Below are 24447 nucleotides of genomic sequence, written 5' to 3'. Positions count from 1 at the left end.
AAAGTCACCCCCGAGTGCCCCGAGCACAGGCTGGGGCTGCGCTGGTGCCGCTGCCAGTGGGACAGGGCTCTCCTGTCCCTCGGCACTCCCCTGTCCGTCCATCCATGCATCCGTCTGTCACAGCACCCCAGCAAGAGGAGCAGGGTGAGCAGGTGCAGCCAAGCTGTCCCGGGGTGGTTTCGCAGGGCGTGCATGGGATGAAATAGGCGCGAGTCTTCCCTCGGAGCAGTGTCTGGTGGGCTGCTGCTGGGAGCAAGGTGCTTCAGGGGAACAGGCAGGGGGTTTCACAGGGGTGCAGGAGAAAACTGGATTGCTCTGGCTGTTGCATGCACCTCAAATACAGAAAAAATGATATAGTGTGGTATTTACTGCCATTCAGTACAGCTGTTAGGGATATTTGAAATGCTCTTACTAATCCCTTGAAATGCAACATCGATGCTCCTGAAGTTGATCTGTGATGTTCCACAGGTGGAATCAGTTCCAAGGCAGTATCTTCTTCTCTATTTCCCCCTTTCCCATGATGTAGTCCTTTCTAATCCAGCATGCCAGGTATAGGTGAAAATCCAGGTGGACGCAGCTGAGATTGCGCTAAATGCCAATAAAGCATGCCAGCTGTAGAAGCCGAGTTCTTACCAGTGTCAGGCTGTCACACGTAGGAGAAACCCCTTGAAATTTACTGCTGTGCTCTGGAGCGCGGCTCCTACCCTTCCTTTGTACTTAGACATCCCCCAAAGTGACGGCTCGCTCGGAACCCCGTGCGCTTCTCCTTCCGAAGCGTTGCTGCGAACAGCGCTGGCTTTTCAGCTTCCCTGCACGCTTCCTGCCCCGCTGCCCCCCCTTCTCCAGCTCTCCCAATCCCCCGGCCCCCTGCAGGGGTGGGTGCTAAGGGCGACCCTGCCGCAGGCGTGGGAACGGGGCTTGGCAGGGAGGCGCGTGCACACGTGGGGCTTCCTCTGCCCACGAGCAGCCTGAGGATGGCTGGCGAGCAGCGGCGAGGGCCAGGAGCAGCTGGCAGCAGCACCTAGCTGGGGTGCAGGGGCTGGACGTGTAGCCTGGGTGCCTGCCGTGGTTTGGCGTGCTGTGGTTTGGTGTGGCGTGGTGTGGCTCCAGCAGGTGCTTGGCCGGCAGCGGGCAGGGACAATGAGCGTGATGCTGTGGCGCTGGGAGCAGAACAACACGAGCATGAAGCTGGTAAGGATTTTGCAACAAAGCCTCGGGAAGCCTGATCGCACCGATTGATGGAAAAATGCCAGTTTCTATGGAGACGGCAGGCGTTTGTGCAGCACTTTTTTTTTTTTTTTTTTTCCTGCCCGGTTCCCGTTTGCAAACGGGAGCTTTTGTCCAGCTGAGGTAGCTCTCCTCGTAAATAGTGAAACAGCAAAATAGCTGGGTTGATGCTTCTCTCCGAGTGGAATGCTGTTTTGCAATAAAGCCGAGCTGGACCTGTTACTCTTTAGTTCATCTTTTTGACTGCTTTAGGTTGTTTAGCCTGTTGTTTGATCTCTGTAGTTAAGCTCACTTATAAGTAGGAATAGAAACACAGATGGTGTGTGTAGCTCTCTCCTCACCTTTTTTTATTTATTGTCTTTTTCCAATTCCTCCTTGAAAACAGTTTTCTTTCTATCTTGCTTGAACAGTTTTATTGTCTGCCAACTGAGAGCATTTTGGGTTTTGTTAATAAACAAAAGACCATTTTAATTTTAAATTCCTATTTGTTCTTCCCAGGAAGGTGAAAAACCTACTGTTCCCTGTAAGTAGAAAGTGCGTGCTTTCTCTGTTCCACCAGCATAAATGAGATCAGGAAACCCGTGTATCTGCCTGTCTGTTTGAATTACTGTCTGTACCAAGATTTAAACTCCGGTCAAAACTTAGAGAGCCTTCACGCAAGCAGCCTTTTCAAAAGCTATTTGATATAAAGAATATCAGGGCAGTGGCTGTCTGAGATAGCTTTAAATTTGCTTTCCCTATCTCTCTGGCAGATTATTTTAAACAATGGAAATTGCAGTTCGATGCAGTTTTAATGTGAAAGATTTCTTTTCCTAAGAAGTTGATAATCAAAGCCAAAGATTTGTTACAGGTCTAATCTGTTAGCCTTTGCTTGTGAAAACCATGTGGTAGCCAAAGGTGCCCAGCACCTCTTAAAATCAGTTTTTGTGATCATAAAAATGTATAGTGCGTCTTGGAATTTAACAGCCTCTCTTTTCAAATACGTTCCTTGCAAGGGATGATGATGTGATGAACACATCTTATTTAAGGAGCAGTTTGTTCTTGGTAGAAAAATGGCTCCTCACACGGGATCGGACAGTTCCACATACTTCACGCGTGAGTACCTACCGGAGTAATGAATTTATGAGCCAGCAGTGAAAACAGTGCAGCTCGATGCAGGGGTTGCCCAGGCTTGGTGCCAGCTAAAGCCAGGTGTTCTGGGAATGGAGGTTACCGGGAGCCCCACCTCCCTTTTCAGATGCAGAGGAAGATCTCTTGAGGAAGCAACAAGAGCTATATGAGCACAAGTGTTTTTGAAAGAAGGTCTTTACATGCGCATTGGCTTTAAAACCACACGCGAATGGAATACAAACAGAACAAGCACCTGTAGGAAATGAGCATTTTAAATAAAGCGGAGAAAATGAGATGTGAGCTGAGAGAGCAAATAGCTGCTGGTGATGGAGGTGCCTTGGTCCAACCCCAGTATGGAGTGTAAAAAGTAATAATAATTAAAAAAAAAAAAAAAGGGTCATCAGCTAAATGAGTGTCAGAAAAAATAGGACAGTGCCCAATGGAACCAAGGGAAATGGCTTTGACATCTCAGAGTACCCAAAAAAAAGTTTTTGATTGGCAACAGCTCTGAGGTGGGACTGAAGACCAAGACAGTGCACGTCTGGCAGGAAACAAGGTGGGATGGGACACGCTTAGCTGTTTGTCATGGTACTTAGTTACACCTGAAATGTTGCCTTTTATAACAATCACTGAAACTGTACAGGCGTGTTGTTTGTCTGGCCATCAAGTTTTACCTGATGCCAAATACGCCATTCATTTATTGGATACGGAATTTATTAGAGCCATCTCTCTTTGGCGTGGTTCTTCAGAGAGCTTCAAAGTAATTCACAAGCAGTTTACTAAGTCTTAAAATGTTTCCACTGGAAACACTGAGTAACGCACAGGAGGGCATTTGCTGTCGTGGTGGGCAGGAGCTGAGTCGCCCTCGTGCTGGGTTGGTGGCGGCCATGCTTTAGGCCGCAGCCGGCGAGGCCCTCGTGGGCCCCGGGGACCCCACAGAACTTTCTGGCCTCTGTTCTTCCTCGCTTCTCCGCAGTACTTTATCTCCCTTTATTCCGGCGAATTTTGTGGGAAAGAAGGGAAGGAAAAAGAAAGCACTGGGCAGCTCTCGTTTTGGGCGAGCTGGTGGTGGCTAGTATAGGATGTGTGTGTAACCAGCGGGCGGTCTTGTGGAGAGCTTGGGCAGTGACAGCAGAAATCACTTCGTGGTTCAGTAGGGAAGTCTTTTTTTTTTCTTCTTAATTGGAATATAGGGCTTTTTAGGGGGGGATGGATAAATCCCTTTGTCTGTTGCTGTCACGCAGTCACTGAATACCAGGTCCTGCAAGAGTTATTCAGGTACGTTTGTGAAAATTAAATGTTGCCATAAGGCTACAGTGCAAAAACAGTCATCTAACTCTGCTTGAAACTCAGTATTGCTTATTCCTCCTCCAAAATTTTGCCTTTGACTAATTTTGGGGAGTGATAACCTAATTTCTATTGCACACAGATATGCGAACAATTTTATTTGTGTTGGTTTTCATTTTATGAAAAATGTGTCACAGAGATTCGGACATGTATTGCAGACGCATTTTTACTTGAAGCCGAGAGGACTTACCGTAAACTGCTTTGAAATAGAGCTTTAAAGGACTTGCAAGGCTCAGACAGGTCCAAACTCCGATAAGGTTAGTGAAAAATTGGGCTTGCCACTTCTGTAGGTGTAGAAAAGATTCTCAATAAACATGACATAAACAACATAGAGCAAATTGGGTACGAGTGTCTTCTGCAAAAGAGTCTTTAGTGCGACTGGCATAAGTCTGACTTTTTTTGGATTTTGGGGGCAGAGGGATGATGGGTTTGTATAATACTCAACTGCACTGCAACATGCATGTGAGCGTTTTCCAGTCTCTAGAGGGACGCAGTTCACTCTGTACGCTCGTCCAGAGAGCTGGCCGCTGGGTTGCTTATGTTTGTGTTGGACTTTGCACCACTTTGCTGCTTTCCCGTTAGGTTTTCACGATGCCACCCTTCAACATTGAAGGGAACAATTTTAAGTGTTTGGAAACGAATTGTACCGGAAGTATTTACAAGTTGTTGCCATATTGGATATAGCTTTATAAACTATTTAGCTGAGGGTAAACCAACTAGACATAAGGCTGTATGTGAGTCGTGTCGCATTCACAGCCAGCATTTCATTTCAGGCATTTTGTCTGTTAATTCAGCTTGGGAACCAAGTCGATGACATCTTCTGAAAGACAGACAGAGAAGGCAAACAGCATTTTTGTTACAAAACACAAGTGTACCCAAGGCCTGGAGATTACTGTCTGTTCTCCACTGAGTTTTTAAGAGTAACTTTGTCTATTTCAGTGGTTTTTATAAATAGAATCATAAGATAATCCAGGTTGGAAGCGACCTCTGGAGGTGACCTAGGACGACCCCTTGCTCCGAGTTAAGTTCATTGGGTTGTCGCTGTGGGCCTTATCCAGTTGACTTTGCCTAGCTCCAAAAATGCACAGCCTCTGTTCCAGTGTTTTACCACTTGCATTGTGAGATGTATTTGCCTTAAACCTACCCAGAATTTCCTTTGATACAACCTGTGATTCTTGCTTGTCCCTTACCCTGCAACTGTCTCCATCCACCCTCCCTAGTTATTTGTAGACAGTAATTTGAGCTCCCTCTAAGCCTCTTCTGGTTTATAGGTGGAACAAACCTGGCTCTTTCTCCTCCCATGAGTTTTCCTAGCTTCAGCGGTGTTTTTGTAACCTACCTAGAACTGACATCCAGTTCCTGCAAAGCTCAAGTCTTAATTCTGGCAAATCTTAAAATTTTACTTTTCACATTAAGTTAATCATCTGTTTGGGACAGTGGGGAAAAAAAACTGATAAAATGTTTGTACAAATTGTTGTCATGAATTATCTTCCTACTATGAGCTTGCTTTTATGATTGGATATATTCCCTGGGAAACCCTGATGAGTTTCTTGCCGGTCTTTGTAGAGAATATTGGTGTTATTTGTGAACATTCAGAAGGATAACCAAGACAGCTTTTTGCTGAATAGATTGTGCCCACTTTGAAGTTCTTCTGTCTCTCAGGATAACAAGGCTGGATTTTGGTAGCTTACTCCTCTTCATGGTAATTTACATGAGTAAGACAAGCATCATACCTGGGTTGATGCTGGGGTTCCTCATTCCTGAGCCTGTAAAACGAATGCTTCATTCTGATTTTCTTTCTGGTTTGCATCTGAGACTAGCAGAACAAAATTTCAACATCCAATATAAAGCCTTCCCCTCCTTTCTTTTCCTTTTTTTTTTTTTGTTTAACCACTGTGAGTCAGCTATACACCTTATGCAAACACTTCTTTTTACCGTAATCAAAACAAGAACTTGTCCCACTCCCTCTTTTATGGCTTTGAGAATTTGCAAGGGCTAATATATTGTTTTTGTGATGATTGAAGATTGCTGCAAAAAGCATGTGATCCTTTTTCTCTATGTGAGGTTTAAATTGTCCTGGTTTTGAGCAGCCCCCAGCCTTGAAGCATGGAAATATAACTTTGAAATCCGAGAAGGTTCCAGCCTTTTTACAAGCCCTAGAATTATATCAGTAGAAACAGTAACTAACTATCTGGCTATAACTGGCAGTAGATAACCTTTTCAATTTTTTTTTTTGTGTTGGGGTTTGGTTTTTCATGAGCCTGCAAGCAACGAGTGAATGAAACTGGTGTGTATGTTTGTCATATCAACGAGATAAATCCTGGGTCTGACAAGGAATAATACCCCAGGATGAAGCCCATATTAAAAGTATTGTTTCTGTAGAAAGAATAGTCTAAACTGGATTGAAAAGTCACATTAGCATCAGTAGGAGCTAGCATTTTAACATGAAACGTAAACAGTGGTGTTTTAAAAACAGTATTCAGATGAACTAACATTTGAGGTTCCTAGGATTTTGTTCTATGTAGCTTATTTTTAACATTTTTCTTTCTCTTAGGAAGTATTTTCTCAGTTGGGGTTGGGTTTGTGGGATGTATACAGGTGGAGAAAACTGAACAGAAGGCTGTTCAGCCTTCGCTGTTTTCCTCTGTTCTTTCTGCCTTTGATTTATAGTACTTGAATGGTATATACTGTTAAGGATATAGAATTCTGTGTAGATTTTTTTTTCTCTATGTAATCTTTCTCTGTTAAGATGTTAACATATTGAATAACATGAGAGAAAATAAATGTGCATGTGTTTTACATAAGGTTGTTACATACAGACACCTGTATTTATGAACAGGACCAGATTCTTTTTTTTTTTTTTTTTGTAGCAGGAAGCAACTTGTATTGGTGTGAATGTGCCTAAGTGTAAATCCAGTCAGAATCTCACCCCTGTTGGAAAGACAATAAGAGCACTTTTTGCACCTGCATTTGCCCTAGCATCAGGGCTTGAGAGGAGGGAGGTTCCAAGAAGGGATGGCTTTCCCATCCTTGCCCTTGCAGAATTAAGGACCCTCGAAGGCAGGGACTGGGAGACGTGCTCCTGCTGAGGACCAGGAGGTGCAGGAAGGAGCTGGGCCATGTCTTCTTCCCATTCCCTCATGGCTGATGAAAAATGCCACTCCATGCTGGCTAGGTAAGAAGGAATGATGCTTCCTGCTCATCCAGTGTAGCTTGGCAGCCCTCCAAATGTGTGCTGAGGGTGAATGGTACCAACTTGACCAACATTCAAGTTTTTCAGAACTCAATGGGCTGTAAGTTGGGTAAAAGAGTGGATTTTTAAAAAATTGCTCTTGTAAAATTGTGACTTAATTCCAAGTCTTCCCTGTGAAGAAAGTATTAAGAGCTTTATCGCTATGTACAAAATTTCTGTCCAGGTTAACACGTGGCTTCCCCTTCTATTAAATATTTTCCTTTAATGCTCTTATCTCAATGTGCCTTCTGGACTAATGTGTAGCGTACAGGAAAGAAAACACTTATTTGGAAGAAACATTTCATTCTGGAAGAGATTTTCAAGTGCTTAAGTTAAAAACTGCAACAGAAGAATTGACTGGGATGATGACAGGTTTGAAAAGTTGTGATTTGATAGACCTATTTTTGCTAGCTGACTTAGCTATACTTTTCATTAAGTGAGGGAAAGAATCTCTGCAGTTCCATAAGCTTTTGCCAATGTATTAGTGACTTATAAGCAGTTTATTTGAATCATGTCGCAGTATTATCTTGCAGCTGATAATTGACTTGATGTTGGAATTGGACCACAGCAAATCACAGAGCTTTTCCAAGTTGAAAAGTTTGGAACCTCATCCAGTTGATAGATGTCTAGATCAAAGGCTTAGTGTCTAGTATTCTACAAAGATTAAAATAAAAGCAAGGTATAATTCAGCATTTCATAGGTTGGGATACTTATGAAAGATACTATTGCATATAATCATACATTTCCCACCCATCTATTTAATCTGCATTACAGAAATGTTCTTTTGACACAAAAGCCTGTGAGTATGCAGCATGTTAAAAGGATATACGCATCTTTTTCCTGAGGAGGATCAGCTAAGAGATGGCAACACATCTGTGAACTGTAGTTGTCCTAACACTGTGAATAAGGCAGGTTTGTTCTGAAGAGGTAATGTAGTGAAACTGCCAGGAGGCAGAAGAAACGTTGTACAGAATATTATACGCAATTGTGCTATTGCTCATGAAAGATCAGTTCAAAGAAACAAGGTCCATTGGGTTGACCAAGAGAAAGAACAACCTGTTTCGTTGTCTGTTTTAACCAGTTTGGGTTGCAAGGGACCTTAAAGATCATCAAGTTCCAGCCCCCCTGCCTTGGCATCTGATTATTCTCTGTAAAAACATGAAAATAGAGCAGAGTGTTTCAAATCAAACCAAGGAGGTACCGAAGCAGCCTATCTCCCAAAGAAATGGGGGTAAACTTCAACATACCTTTTGGGAGAGGCTTTGATTGTTTTATCTCAGTAGCTCTATCGTATAGTTAGTTAAATTGCTAGATTCAGTGCCCAAAGGGTACTTTGCAGACTGTGCTCCTCCTTATCTCCAGGAGCATTGGATTTGTAACTGCAGTGTGTGCGTGTACTGGGGCTCGCAGGGAGGGAGCGAACTTAATTCATGGCAGCCCGTATGCTTTGCGGCTGGCCAGGGTCAACCCACCGTGGTGTGTATTTGTTTTATACAGTATGTAGGTATCTAAGTACTATATAATTCTGCTTAATACATCTTCATATATTTTACACTTATCTAAGAAGGAGTTGATGTCATCGCAGAACTCAGAGAAAATCCAGAAGACAAATTTAACAACATGTAAATGGTTTAATGTGCGTAACATACAGCTTGTAAAGAACAGTTGTATCACATTTCATTGCAGGTATCATAAAAAAAATCACATAAGGAACTTTAGAAGTGCAAATCTAAAAATGTAAGTAGGTGCTACACATTGCCTAGTTTAGGCTTTTTGAAATATTCCAGAATAATCTGTTTCTCTACCTTAATTTAGAATTCAAATGTAGACATTTGAGCCTCATTTAATTCTCTTCTGTGATTATAGCAGTAGACAGAGACTGGAAAGGGAATTGAGGTTGGCTATCCTTCTGATACCCTTCCTGTTCTGGTACAGGATGCCTTTTGGGAATGCAACCTGATTTTCATTTACTTACTTCTGTCCCTCACGGGACATCGAGGGAGGATGAAAAATTATATATGCTGTTTTAAAAACCTTACTATGTCTTTCACTCCCAGTGGCATGTGTTTTTGTGCTAACTCTTCTTTATTGTAGAACACAGAGGGATAGATGCAGATGGTGGGTATATGATAGGATGCAAGATGGAGGGATTTTATTTTTTAATCATTGTCGGACTTGACAGTTGCAACCTACTGATTAATGTAATGTTGTTGTCATGTTCATAGATGTGAAGCCTTAAAACTAATTGGTTTGCATTCTCTTGCTGTTTGTGGTAGGCTGTCCCAAAGTTTTCCTCCAGCATTATCATTTGCTTTGACATATACACAGCCTATTCATTTGTGGCATTTTTGCTAGCATGTCTGCTAGCTGTTCCGCTCCTCTTCCACGGCATTCCCAGCCAAGGAACATCTTACAGTGTGATTTTTAAATAATCCGAATTCCTAGTCATCTTTTGCAAGACAGTTTCTTAATTTCCCAACTCCTTTTCTGTACCATTTCTAAACTGAATGTTCTTTGTTAAATACTGATGACCAGAAGTGTTTGAGATTTTTCAGGTGAAGTCTTACTAGTACATTGTACAAGACCTGTAGTACTTATTAATTTTCCTTAAAAATCTGTCTATAAATAAGCATTCAGTCTCCCTGTCAATGAGTGCTTGCATTTTTTTTATCAGATAGTTCATGATTAGGGTCATTATGGTGAGACAGACTGCTCAGATGTTTCCTGTGCTCCCTTTCAGTCTGAAAAGTCTTACTTCAAGTAATTCAAGCCATTCCCTTCCAATGTGCATTCTGGCCTATTTATTGTCATTACGAATCTGCTTATTAATTTTGAAACATGCCCAGTTTTATTTGGAAAACATAAAAAATTCCTTAAAGGTTATCTGTGCAGTTACCACATTTTATTATCACGATCGCAATCCTGTTATCCATTGAAAATAAGCCTATGTAACTTCTGTTCATTAGTTTCCTAGGGTAATTACTGTGAAAGTGAAGGATGGCAGTGATTTTGGTGAGGGAGGGCATTGTGTTGTGCTTCAAAGAGACTTCTGAAATAAGTGTATCTTCGCCGTACCTTTCTTTTATCTTTTTAATCAGAATCTTTTAAAGGAAGTAGTGGAGAGCTTCAAAAGCACTGTTGAGAATTTGATTTCAATTAGCTGAGAGGGTTTCCTGGTTCTAGCATCTTGCCGTCATGCCGGTGTTGTAAGGTGTTAGATGATCATCTGCCAAACAGTTGGGCACTGTAAAGCAAGCTTGTTTTCTCTTCTGTGCTTCTCCATGGCAGCCATTCAGGGATTCACCAGATTGTTTTTGAGGGTTGTTTACATTTTAAGTAAATAATATTTTTGTATTTTTTTTTAATGACCAAAATTCATGTAAGTAATCAAGGCGCAGAATCAGACTACCACCAGACTCAATACAGATTATACATGACATCAGCATTTTCAAAAAATGTCCTGAATTCTGGTGTATTTTGGCGGAGGCTTCCAAAACTATGCAGTTGCTGCCTTGTTCTTCTGAGCTCTAATGCATATTTTAGAGTTTTGAAGGCATAAATTTTTATTGTTCGGTTTTGGTTTAAGACATTTTGGTTGGAAGTTTACATTAGAAGATCTCCAATACAGGATATCAGGATTTCTAAGGATGAGATGTCTGGGCAGTTAGTCTATTCTGCTCTTCAGCAAAATCATTTTATTTTCATGACTAAGTGTGGATTTGGAAGGGAAATTTTGGTCATTTTGAGAAACATTATTTAGCTCTCGACTAGATTCAGCCACTGAGATCACAACCAGGTTGTACAAGGTACTACTGCAACATCAAGTGCCAGCTCTTGTCCTGGAGCCATCTAGTACAACTATGTCTAAGAAGTATTACCTACATAAGACTGGGGTGGGAGGGGTGACAGGCTCAGAGAAATGAAGAGACTCACCCTGGGCTGCAAACTCTTATTTTCAAGGAATAAGAGGAAATAGTCCACCTGCCATTCTGGGCAGCTCGCTGTCTGATGCAGATAGGGTTCTTTTCTTACGGGTGTCACTTCAACAACCTGTATTAAAAATATTGAAATTCCTGCCTGGTTTGCTTTTTCCTTTGTTGAGAGAGAAGGAACATACGCAGTGAGGTGCCCCGTCCCGGATCAGCAAGCCATGGCAATCTCCGTCCCGAGGTATCCTGCAGTTAACTGATTAACGGCAGCCTGGAGAGAAAGCCGTCAGCCTTCCTGCCTCCTTAACATGTTTGTGTTGCATGGTACTTGGTTTTTCTGTGCTGGAGTTGCCTTTAGCTGGGTCCAGTCCTGTTTCCGCAGAGGTCTATATCAAGGTTTCCGCGCTGAGGAAGGAACACATCTGCTGCAGGGGGAGGCCTGCGGTGACATGGGTGTCGATGGGATGGTCCGAAACCTTTGGCTTTGGAGAAGCAAGCTTAAAGGTGCTTTTAAGCCCGACACGGCAGGGTCACTTTGGGAGCCACCTGTAGAGCTAAGCCCAGATAATCTCTCAGGAGAGCCGTGAGCCCTGCGGAGAGCTGCTGTTCCCGTGTGCCTGCGCTCACCTCCTGCCTCGGGCTCTGAGGTGCGCCGTGTGTGTGACTCAGTCATGGCCGCGTGGGCCGAGGGACGGTGGCTGCTTCGGCGTTACGAGATCTGTTGAAGATGTTGTCTTCAACCGTAGCTTCTTATAAATGTGAGTAATCTATCTTGACGACTTGCAGACTGGAGTTAATGAAGGGATAATACTGCACCCCAGAAGCCTGGGCTGTGGATGTAGCTTAGTTTCTCACCGGGGGAACCAACCTGGCTGTTAGGAAGCAGGCAGGAAACCCAGCGGGTACTGGGGAGGCCTTCCTGCAGGATTATGCAATTTGTAATCAGCTAGAAGAAAATGGAAATACATTCAGGGTCACTCTGAGCTAAAGAGAAAACGCTTAATAAATTTAGCGTGCAATCGGAGGTAAAACAGTACCTCGAACCCAAATTGCATAAAAGCAATAGCCTTTTTTTATGATGGTACTTAATATTAGGCTTGTTATCTATTCTAAAGCAATTTTGTTGTTGTTGTTGTTCTCTAAAATAAAGACCCTTTAATGTCATTTCAGAGGTACAGTGATTGGGGGATTGGCTACATGTGCCTAACAATAATGTGAATGAGGCCATGTGTTGGGTTCAATTTGGTGTCAGCTGTTCATTGCTGATCTTTGACTGGTTAATTTAATGTTCTCTGACATTTGCTCAACAAGCTTATTGTTGTGTTTTTTTTGCTGACAAGTGATTGCTGATGAATTGACTGATTAGAGAATAAGGGAGTCTCAAGATAGCACAAAGCCGTATGCAACACACGGGGAGGCTGTGGATCATTTGCTAAATATTGGAAAGGGGAGGGTTATTTTTAACCCCCATGTAAAAATTATGGGTTCCTTACTTCGTTAGACATCTGCTTTACTGGTTAGACACAACTGATGCTAATTGCGTTTAATTCTGCCGTGGGGTGGTGGCCAGTCCCAGTGTTTTAAGGACTTTTATGAGGTCTGTCAGTCTTAGCCGGGTGCACAGAAATGCCAGTCCGCTAATCTGATCTTGGGTTTATTTGCTTTTTTGAGACAAGCATCTCCAGAGAGATGGGAAAACCAAATGTCAGAAGCATGAAGCAGGTGTCCCTGAAGCATTTGCCAAGCCCTCCCGTATCCATTAACTGTACCTGAGCACTATCTTCTATCTTATGGAGAGAAAGCATAACAGATTGTACCGAATAGACACACATGCTAAAAACACTGCATAGACTAATTCATTTAAATAGGATACTTGAATGTATTGTTTACTGCTAGTTACACTAAATTAGGAAAAATCAGTAATGCATAAATACAGAAACAACAGATGTGCGACATGAAATTATGCAGAAACGTTTCATTCAGAATTGTACTGATAATAGCTTATTTTCTGTGTTACTGGTTTGCTGGACAAGTGCTAGCATATAAAACAGCACAGGCTTCGCTCCTCGCGCGACAGGTGAGTGCTTCTCTTGTCCATGGCTTGGTGTTACTCGCTGAGGAGTTGGTGGACTCACGGTTGGTCTGGTTCAGAGCACCCAAAATCAGCATTATTCTGGTCTGGGGTTTTCATGGCTATGGTCACTTCAGGGTCACCTCGTGGTCTGAAGCTTGAAGTACAAGATTTCTTGCAAGATATTAAAAAAATAAAGCCCCACAACAACAAAACCCCTTGGCCAGCCTATTTTTAAAGGCATTATATATCAGTGAGAATGCTATTTACTTGAGATGCCTCTCACGTTTTAAAACTGGGGTTGTAGACTGGTTACTGGCAGCTTCTTCCAGAATCTCTTCGTCTCCTAGATAGCGTTGGGATCCCAAGTAGATGAGCTGAAACTAATTTCTGTAAGGATCTGCTTTTCCCAACTCCTGCTCTAAATATAAATTTGCCGTGTGGAGCAGAGCAGCTGCTGCCTTTGTCAGCTTTTGCATAGTTCAGTGAGAATTTTTCTTTATTGGCCTTTGTGTCGGAATTGCTGTTAGGGACAAGGGTGTGCTCCTTTAATGCGTGCCTGTAAACATCATTCAGCTCAGCAAGGTCCTTACAACGATGCCCACGCTTTGAGTTGCAATGGGGCTGGCCCCAAACAGCCCTCGAACTGTCACTTGCCTGAATCTATCGTTCGGGCTGTCACGGGGTGCTACCAGCTTTTGCAACCTATTTGTTATTTCGCTCGGGCAGCCTGGTGTATTGTAGTGGTAAATGCAGTCGCTAGCAGGGGACTGATGGCAGGCAGTCTTGTTAATCACGGGTCCAACACTGACAGCTCACTGCAAGAGATATATGGGAAATTATTTGTAGAGACAAAAATGGATCATCCGCAGCATCCTAGTGATTAAGAGATCATACAAATGAAACTTGGAACAGTAGCGTTGCAAAGATGTTAGAAACAACACTGCAAAAGCAAAGGTGTTAGGAAATCCTCTAAATGGCCGCTTTTTCACAGAGGAAAAAAAAAACGAGGAAGAGAAGTCTTACTTTTAGGATATTTTAATAGCAATTTTATATTTCATTTGCAACAGCTATCTGCGTGTGACTGAATTGATTCACTAGAATTCCAGGTTTTACACAATGCTCTTAGCCTGCCTTGTTTTTTTTTTTTTGTTTGTTTTTCTCTAGTAGTTAATGGTTAATTTCTGGATTAAGATTTTAGGATATATGTACACACGCTTTTTTTTTTTTTAATCTAGCAGCATGCTCTTTGTTCCACATTCCTCCAACCCTTGCTCTAGGCAAAAAAGAAAAACTGTTTTTGCTGAAGCCCGTAAGCCTTGTTTCTATGCCAGTAGCTTCTGTCCTGAAGGATGGCCAGTAAATTGCTCTGATTTTATCTGCAGTTAGGCCAGTGGTCTTAGCGGATGTTACTTGAAACCATGCTCAGTTTCATACGTACGTGGGCTTTGACCTGCATCCTTTGTGAACATTTGGCCATACATAAGTATATATTTATATATATATATGTATATAGTGTGGATCAAAATGAATGTTCTTGTCTGAAGAAAAACTAACTTTTTTTTTCCTTTACAAAGTTGAAAGGAAAAAAAAAGTCAAATGCATAATATCTTTGGGCCCCAGTGAAATGACCGCGGTGAATTAGTTACTTGGTTTCATTCCCTGTAAATTCCCTATTAATTTTCATTGCCTTAAACCTGCAAGTCAGCTAATTGTAAGAACGTTAAGTCTGCTGGAGTGACACCATCCTATGTGTAGGTGTTCAGGCAGAAGCAGGACTTGACATGGGAAGCTAAACACAGGATCTAGAACCAAACACGGGATTATGTAGGCAGACATGAAATTACACAGGAGCTTGCATGAGGGAGGCCCTTGTGAGTGTAGTTGGCTGTCATGGCTTTGTGCTTCCTGAATTTTCCACAGCTTGCAGGTGTTTTGGTCAAGCTCCTTGCTGCCAAGCTAAGAGTATTAATAATAACAGAATATTTCAACCATCCCCATTGAAAAAGCTGTGCATCAACAGAGATCACGAGGAGCTACACTATTGAAGTCTTAGCCCGGTAGACCGTCCTCTTCAAGACTTAACACAAAACTATTTAATGGGAATTGTTAAAATCTTTTGTGCTGAAAATAAATGATGTCTACAACTGATCTGCCTCCTGACAGTACATATATTTCTGAACAAAGCTTCAGGAACAGAGCGAAAATTACTTTGTTTGTTCAAATGATTTTTAGGAAGGTGCAGGCGGCCTTCAGGTGGCTGCTAGCTATGCGAGGAAGCTCTCGTGCAGAGATGGCTCTGCCTCCTGTGCTCATGGGGATGGAGCCTTTACTTTCATGTCTCGGTCAGCACTAAAATATTGTCTTTAACTATTAATCACTAGCCTGTTGTAAATTTTGCTAGACTGAATCTCTTTTAAAAGAACTATCTGTTGTAGAAGGCTATGTTAGAGGTTCAGTATCAGAAATTTTACTAAAACCCCAGAGCGTTGATTTCAATCACCAGATCAATGAACGCACAGGCCGGTGTCGCTTCAGTGAACCTCTCTAATTAGGAGATGGGATTTGCAGCAGCAGATTTGGCCGAAGGTCTACTGCAGCTAGCATCCTGCCTCCGGCAGTGCCCAGTGCTGGCTGCTGGGCTGGAAGTCAGCTCCCCCTCTTGTGGTGCAGTAGGTCAGCACCGAGAGAAGCAGCAGAATCTCTTCTGTGTCATGCAGAAGATGGTTCTTCATCCCTGAAACAGTGGATGAATAACAGGGGTCTTGGCAAGCATATCTGTAAATGTCCTTTAGGGATGAAGATGCTCATCCTCTTATGCAGCCTTGAACTGTAATTGGTAGCAGAGGTTAGCCATTTCCTCGTAGGAGGGGAATTTCTTAAATTCTTCATAAATACACAAATACACGAATGGTGACTATAGAAGTCTCTGTTTTAATGACACAGACTATGGTGGAAAAAGGGGAACTAGCCAGTTTTCACCGTAACCTTTGTACTTGAGAACCTTTTTCCTCTGTTCCCGTATTTCCCGTGGTGTGTGTGCATCGTACATCGGCACACTGCCCTTCTCTGAACGTTTTATTTTGATCTGGTGCCAAATGTGCAGCTTCAAACCCTGCCAATTGCCTTCTAACTATATAATTGGCATATAGATCATTTTATAGAAAACACTCCAAGCCCTCTAAATGGAAGCAGGAGGAACTAAGCTGAAAGCAGGGTCATCATTAGAGAATTTAATTTAGGAAGTTAGCAGTCAGTAGAAGATTGAGTTAGATTTATATCTGTGAAACAGATGGCCAACTGCAAGATGATTACGTTAGGTTTATTATGTTTGTGGAAATTAATTCAGCACTTTATTTTTTTGTTGTTGTTTGGGGGAAGAGAAAAAAACTTGTGTGATTTGGTAACCTCTTAGCAGGAACAATTTCTGCAGACCACCATATTCTTCCGTGTAAAATATGGCAAAGCCGTAGGATCACTGGGTACGCGGGAAGCTTTTTGCTGGAGCCAAGTATCTGGTACATGTAGCAACATAGTAAAGGACATTACAAAACTGAAATGCTGCCACCTATGGATAAGTGGTTGTTAGTATTTCCAAATGCAAGCGTGTTACCTCTCAATCTTATCGGCAAAACGTTTAGGGCCAGATACCTGTGTGGGGTGTATGTCCCCATCTGCCTGCCTACGCAAATACATAGCTGTGTGCGTTTCTTCTTCCCTCTTTCCCATTGAAAGGTGAAGATCAGATTTTAAAGTGCTGTAAATCTAATATTAGTTGAGGTTTTTAAGATGTGTCTGAAGTTTTCTGAAAACTTGGCTGTTGATTTTGATGGCTAAATGGGAGCTGAGCTCTTGTAATCCGGCTCTAATTGGGATGCCGGACCCTTCTGAGATTCTTCGTCTTGTTGTGCGTCTCTGGGAGCCAGTCTTTGCCATACAAATTAATGCTCTGCTGTCACAAAGTATTTTTCACTGTGTTAAAAATGCAGCTTAAAATAAAAGGAGGCCTTTCAAAAGTAGGTCACACCTAAGATTTGTCTAGCCAACTGTCCCACTTCTGACAGTGCCTGAGAGCAGGAGCGATGGAAGAGCACTGGAAATAGAAGCATTAGTGGAAGACACGCAAGAAAAATTTAGAAAGATAATTGGCCTTCTTATTCTTCCTGTTGCCATTAATAATCTTTAGAAATTCTGGAATTAATACCTAATTTTCTAATGATCCATTTCAGTACAGCATTCCTGTTCAGAAAAGTTAAATGTGTATTAAGTTTTCTCAAAGTAATTGAGGCTCGAGTACGGGCTTGAAGTAAGTGTGTGGTGAAATGCTGCCTCAAGTTTGGATCCTGTTTTCTCCTTTATTTGTTCGTTCCATCTCCAGGTTTTGCATTCATTTTGCATGGGGGTTATAGCAATGAATAGGTTGCTGGGCTTCTTAAATTTTGGGGGTGGGGATGGGGCAAGGAAAGAAAGGCAAATGCCTTATTTTGTTATAATTCAGCATGGTGAAATACGTATTGTTGCAGAAACACACAGATCTCAGCTCTGACTCTCTTAATTTTGTGAAGCTTAATAAGATTGCTTAAAAGCTGAGATATATATATATATTACAGTTGATTTACATTCTTCGCCAGGGATACTTCCTGTTTTCCTAGTATGACCTTACTTGCTTGCTCTTCCCCCTATTGACAGAGATGTGGATGCTGTTAGTACACAGCACTGGCAAGTGACATTGATGGGATAAAAGCTGAGAAATTGCATTATGTGTTTTTTTTTGTTTTGTTTTTTTTTGTCTTTGTTCAGGTGTTGTCTTTTTCTCCTTTGGACACCTTGAGCTCTTTCTTTTTCTCTTGATGTAATTATCAGGCAGGAATGCAGGAATGGAACAACACTTTTTTTTTCTTTTTTTTCCCCTCCCTCTGATTTTGAGGTACAAACATAATAGTGAATCCATAGCCAGGCAGACAGGGAATATATCATGCTTTAAAAATGGTGGTGTCTTCAGCCTCCCTGCTCTTCTCACAGTCTGAGCTCAGCTCCGTGCAGCTGCAGTGATTTTTTGTCCATCTGTTGGTTACCTCTTGCTTTGCGTCCTTCCAAGTTAGAGAGAGCACTGCCTCGCACCAGCTTCCGGCAGCTTTGCCAACTCCAGAAGCATTGCCTTTCAGAAAAAGTCTTGGACTCTGAACTAAACAACATTTTACAGAATGAGAGCAGCGCAGGTGATGGATTGTGATGAGGGGCATCAGCCAGCCGGTCCCCCGGGTAGGAGGATAACTTTCAAGTGTGGGTATGGACTGAGCCTGCTTGATGAAGCATGAACCAGACCAAAGGGAACGCTGTCTTGTCCTTCCTGGCTAAAAGAGGAGTAGGATTTGGTCTACAGGGTCAGACAAAGGCCAATTTTTGTAGCTGCTTAGTCCCCACAACAAATTCCTTTTGTTAATAATTAAGGGAATTCTTTGTAATGTTTCTGTCCTCGCTATTGGGATCACTTTTGAGAACTCTTCATCTTCACACTTTGCTAAAAGTTGAAATGGTTTAGTTAAGTGCCTTTGGGACCAATTTCATTTGGAGTTGCTTCATAACTGTGAGCATTGTTTTTGGTAACTATTAATTAATGTTTTGTTAATTAATCCTGATAAATTCTTTTTTGAAAAGCAATCAGGAGAAAATAGACTGCAGGAATGAGTTTGTGCTCGGGATGCTTGCTACGTGGCAAATCAGGCTAAATTTCCAGCCCTCTTCAGAGTTTGATAATCCCTTACCCTGCCTTTCTCAGAGTCCATCACAGCATTAACAGGTGAGCTGCCTGCCCAGAGGAGATGCTTCTGAAGTCAGACAGGTTTGTGAGCCCAGGTTTAAAAAAACAGAACAACAAAAAAAATCCAAATGAAACTGTTGTTTGGAACAGCCGGTTACCTTTTACACTTTTTCTGAATAGAGATAATCAGTCCATCTTGGTTAGACAATTTCAGAAGCTAGCTGTCGTAGACTGGGCATGCCAAAATTACATTGGGATTTGGGAACTGACCATGCTGAGTATTGTAGCACTAGCTGCACAAAGCAGCCATGTGTATTTAAGACTGCAGCACCCTGAAGTAAGATGTCCTGCCTCAGTGGGCCTTCTTTCTGGTGCTAACCTCCCCGCTTCTCACCGTGCCATGCCTATTGCAAAATGCTAAATTATTGCTCATAGCTCAGTCAAGCGTTACCCTGGCACATCAGAGGCACGGTACCTGGTGAAAAGTAGTGCGTTTATTTGACGGTGCATCTGGAGGGCTATTCTTCCCCCACCTCCCCAAATCAAACAAAAACCTCTGGGGGCAGAGTGGCCTTTGCTGGAGGCGAGAGGTGGTGTGGAGACAGCGTGGCTATGAAGTTATTTGCTTTTCCTGAAGCGATTAAAAGACACACATAGGTTTTATTCTGTCAGAAGTGTGCCTCTTGAAGAACAAACAGCTGAAGTGTCAGACATCTGTCCTTCAGCCTGGCAAGAGGGGAGCTGAAGCAGTCGTTGCTTCGCACCTTGTCAACATTTGCAACGTTATTTTTTTTAAATATATTAAAAAGAAAAAACGAGCAAGGCAGTTTACAAAGGCCAATTCTCTACTCCTAAAGAACGCCAGCAACGTGATCAGTTCATGATACGTGGGGTGACTTGCATGCTGTGTACACCAGCCCCTGCCCAGCAATGTAGGCAGGTTTTGCGGGTGTCCACCTTAAGTCTAATTGAGCCTCATATTTTATGGCTTGCATTTGCGATTGATAAAGCCCTAAAGTGTTTGAACAATACTGTGAGTGCTCCAAACGTCAAAAAAGATGCATCTGGGTTTTTGTGTGGCCTGGTACAAGCAGGGTCGGCATGCAGCATTTTGGAATTAGGTTCAAAGTGCCAGTCTGCAGAGACACTGGTAGCGTTTTAGGTAAGGGGGTTGTCTCTCTGCTGGGTGGAAAGCCTCTTCTGATTGTGCTTAAAAAATCAAAACAAGATCTTTTTTTTAGTAATTGTCTCTAAATGCCTACAGAGTCTAATGCAGAAGACCAGCTAAACTTAGTTTTCTGCTAGCAGCTTCGTTATTAAAGAGAGATTTAGCGTGTATAAAAATATATTGAACCTGTCTGAAAGGTATTTCAACCCCTGAAGCTCCCTGAGTCGGAGGAAGCAGGGCCAGGAGGGAGCGGTGTCGGGCAGAGCGGGGTGGTAAGCGAGGAGCTGCCGGCGGGGGAGTTGCTAACGCAGTGGAACGTGGCTGTGGCAGAAACCTGACCACAGTGCGTGCATGACTTCGGCTAAAATTAACCATCCAAGCTTCACGTGCCCCTGCGTATATCATCATTTAGCTGTGGACCGCTTGAGAAAGAAGAGCAAGCTGGACTCCAGCAGTACCCGTCGATGTTAAATATGTCAATAAGCAGTACGACCTTTCAGGTCCCTGCTCGTGGGAGAAGTAAATTTTCCTGTCACCATTATAAAACAGTAAGCAGATCCTGGCTCCTTAATCACGGCAGCGGTGCTGTTGAGCAGTGCTCTAACTTCAGCCTCAGAAGTGATTTTTCCCTGTCTTCTGCAGCTTCTTAAGATTTCAGTGATTTCTCCTCGGAGTACAAATTTATCACCTTTCCAGATAAGCCCTTTTCTGTTGCTATTTGTGTGTGACAGTAGATGGAAATGGGGTTATTTCATGTCTGTGAGAGCTGTGGTATCGGAAAATAACTGGGTGTGCAGTCAAGGTGACTGTAGCAAACGTCGATAAAATGGTGCGTTTGTTTCTCTTGTTCTGAGGTCAGTCACGTTTCGTTGGCCTGGGACCAAACGGGTATCCGCACTGCGGCCGAATATGGCTAGGATTGGGTTTCGCTGATAGCTCAGCAACCAGCTCCATCTCGCTTCGGGATACGCCCAGGACTTGTTGCAGGTGTTGGTGTTGCAGATCTCCTTTCTGCTCGTGATTTAAAGCGCTTGACGAGGGGGCACTGAGCAGGTGGCCAGCTGCTTGGCTCCCCCCGGCAGGGGTGGCGTGGAGAGCAGGGGAGCGCTGCGAGCAGAGCCCGCTGCAGCCCCGCCATCGCCCACCGTGCATCGCCCGGGGCTGGGCTGGCCGGCACCAAAATGCGGTGGTGTTGGGAAACCTTCGCGCTTCTGTGCCGGACCCAGAAATGTGCGAAGGTGAAAGGAAGGTAAATAACCTTTTTCATTTTTTATTTTTTTGTAATAAACATAGCAAAATATGCAGTAGATTTAGAGCCAGTATCATGCAGGTGAGGCAGTTTAAAATGTATTGCTTGTTCAGGATCCACACCGGATTTGCTAAACACCAGCTCGCAGAGAAAGCAGTGCATGCCCTGAAGTGCTGGCCCTCCAAGGGTCTGTTACTGGAAAGACTGGCAAGCATGCTAAAATTCACACACATGCTTAGCTGTGTACGCAGCGAGCCAGCCCATTGCTTTTGAATAGTAATCATATGCATGAGAATAGCTCTGCCCAGCTGGGAATCAGGATTTAAAGAGGGGGAAATAAATAGTCCCGGTGGTGTTTGTTTAAATTGCCTATTTCTCTATTTAATTTCCAGGGGTAGTTAATGTATGTGAGTGTCCAGTAAAGTGTAATATGCAGTGGAATACCTCCCACAAACTGGCTAATAACTTAAAGCTGTTCTAACACACACTTGCACATGTGAGTAGAATAAATCATTCAGTTCCACTAAAAAGAAAAAAAAATTACCCCCTTCTTCCCAGTGGGGTGGAAACCAAGACCTCAGTTGGTTGCAGCTTCATTCCCAGTAGCTGAGGATAAATGGAAAGTTGCAGCACTTGAGTTAAATGGTGGTATTTTCCTGGTGTCATGTTGGATACTAACTGGCAGCTAGTTACTAGTGTCTATTTTTAGGGATTTTTTTCCCCCCTTTGAACATCAGCAGGCAGGACGGTTGGGTTAGCAGCAGCACAGGCGCCGCACTGTAACCAGGGTCCTGCTGGAGCTGGTTGGTGTGACTGACCCCGCTGCTCAACAATGAAAAAAGCCTTGATCTATTCTAGTTGGGGTGTACGCTGTCAAAAAGATACTGTTCAGTTGTTATCAAACATCAGGGAGTCTGATTCATGATAGGAAAAAACCAAACAGTTGGTCTGATGAGTTAAGAACTGGCATGGTGGGGGAGGAACTAAAGGTTCGAAGATGTACTTAAGCGTTTATTCCAATTGGAAATTATTGGTGAAAATGAATGAATAGCATAGCTTTTTACTTGTATAGAAGAGGGAAATTATTTTTAAGTAGTTCTGTGTGAACCCTTTCCTTTTTGTAACAAACACACTTGAAAATACCAGCGAGAAAGCGAACTCCATGGGGTGGTTCTTGCATTCCCATGCAGGTCTCAGGTCTGTTTAGAGGATACCCCGGGGTAAATGCCGCTGCCCATCACCTGAATCCAACTGCATGTGCATGGATTTTGGGTCTCAGCTGTGATCTCTGAAGAGTCTCGCCGGGTTCATTGCTCTCATGGTCAGTGTCCTGGCTTTGATGAGGGGAACTGAGGACTATAGTCCTACAGCTGGCTGTGTCGGGCCGTGACCACCAGCAGATCCACATCCTTGCTGGTCAGCACATCTGTGCACCCGGATACCAGCCTGTTGCCTCTGCAGTGGTATCTGTAGGAGGGAAATCTGAGGTATGAGATGCCAACTTCAGACTGCTACAGCTAGCAGGGAAACTTGTGTGTATTGGCTTTGGGGTGATTCTTCTGAGCTTAAAAAGAGCATGTGTATTACTTGTAGGTGGACAGAATCATCAGGATTTTTGCTTTTCACTGTCCAGTATGTTCCCTAGCCCTCCCCAAATGCATACTGGTGACTGTGTGGTCTCTCTGGCTGTGCTTTGTGGCTGCCTTTCCTCTGTCATTGCTGCACAGATTGACACAAAGCTTGGTAAAAGGAGCAATGTAAATCCTTTCCTGAAGACCGGCAGTTCCAAGTGGTGCCAGCAATCAAGTCTGACTGCAGGCGTTACACCACTACGAGGGCTATATAAAAGATGAGGTTCCTTTGTATCAAAGAGCCATCCTGCTCGTCTCAAACTTGCCCGTGAGCTGTTTTTTCCTGGCTTGTCCCAGAGCCGTGCTGTGAGGAGGAGGAGGAGGAGGCAGCCCTTCTGCTGGAGGCACCTCTCCCTCCTCCTGGCCTCCGAGTGTGGGCAGCAGTAAGGCCTGAGGTGACACCGAGTGCAGGGGTCTCCCAGCTGGGACCCACCACTTCTCTTCTCACCACGCCTCCCTCTCTCCCTCTCCTGTCTACAACATGCAGGGATAGCCGTAACGAAAGGGGAGAGGGGGGACTGCAGTGGTCTTGTTGATCGAAGGCTTATCGATCTTGCATCCTTTTTCTTTACAGACAACTTTTTAAAGCTTTTGTGGTTTTTTTCCTCAAAATCTTGCTTGCTTTGTGCAGTAATGTTTTAGCTGTGACTCATAACGTACCAAATATTTCCAAAATCAATATTTACCTGTAATGCACTTAATTCAAACCTGCTGGAATCGGTGTTCACCTGGAACACTCTTAAGTCTAACTTGATGGATTAAAGAAAAAAATATCACATTTGTTTTTAATTTGTTTCCAGATAATTGAACTCCTAAGATCACAGACTGCAGAGAAAAAACCTACCAAACAGCTGAGTCCACCGCTAACAAAAGCCAGAACTTAGACCCCAGTTAAACATTAAGCTGACTGGGCTCAGGCACAAAGACCTGCTGTGGTGGTAATGCCCAGATCATGTTGTTCACTTCTTTTTTCTTAACTAAAATAATGAAGCTGTCTCCAAGGATATATATTTTTAATACTGTCTGAAATCGCCAAAAAGTTATAAAAGCCCATACCAATATAAGCATTATCTGACTGGTTGGAGTTGTAGGTTGTTGGTCAAACGTTTCAGATTGCAGGCATTAGTGTTTTTTAATTAGATGACTGTTAAAGTTACTTTTTTTTTTGTGTCCACACCTCTGACATCATAGTCTGTTTACTGAAAGTACTGAGGAACACTCCAAATTCACGTGTGGAGATAGGCATATATGAATGGAAAGTTTCTCAGCAGTGTTTTCCCAGTTCTTTTATTATTGTTTTCCCAATTATTTGCCTGTTTTTGAACATTTGAAAACATTATGTGCTTTGAAACATTTTTCATGTGTCTAGAAATAGCAGCCATTGTACGTATTGTGTTGGTTTTTTTTAACTTGTTTTTATGGAAAAGGAAAAGAAACATTAGGAATCGTATTTGTGTAATACGTTACAAAGACTTGCAACAAACAGTTTTTGAAAACATCCTGGAAAGTTTCCATAATTAGCTTAATATATGCCATAAAAATGAGCAGTGACCATAAAGAGCTACTACAATAAGCCTCGGTAATTCTGCATTGGTAAGAATGCTTCAGAGCTTGTAAATATATAGCCCTGACAGCTTAAATTAAAAAAAAAAAAAAAGTGAATGCTATGCATATTGCAAAATAATGTGGTATAATAAAGCTTTCAAGGCTCATGCAGATTTA

At 42.8% G+C, this 24447-nt stretch overlaps 1 protein-coding gene across 9 annotated transcripts in view; it reads left to right on the top strand.

Annotated features, from left to right (window-relative positions):
• NAV2 (neuron navigator 2) overlaps positions 1-24447 on the top strand; it is a 422583-nt gene that overhangs the window by 222513 nt on the left and 175623 nt on the right. The window contains exon 1 of one of the 9 annotated variants that reach the window (XM_066997397.1): positions 20270-20393. The exons of 7 other annotated variants lie outside the window; for them this stretch is intronic. In XM_066997397.1, coding sequence (XP_066853498.1) covers positions 20310-20393 — 84 coding nt within the window. In that variant the 5' untranslated portion in view covers positions 20270-20309. Of the gene's footprint in view, positions 1-20269; positions 20394-20458; positions 21095-24447 lie in introns of those variants that run through there. One more of the 9 variants, XM_066997398.1, reaches the window with a different exon arrangement.

This window comes from Anser cygnoides, chromosome 5 (assembly GCF_040182565.1).
Source record: "Anser cygnoides isolate HZ-2024a breed goose chromosome 5, Taihu_goose_T2T_genome, whole genome shotgun sequence".
In the NCBI taxonomy this organism is placed as follows: Eukaryota; Metazoa; Chordata; class Aves; order Anseriformes; family Anatidae; genus Anser; species Anser cygnoides.
Note: the sequence above shows the minus strand (reverse complement) of the source record. Positions and strands in the feature narration are given on the sequence as shown.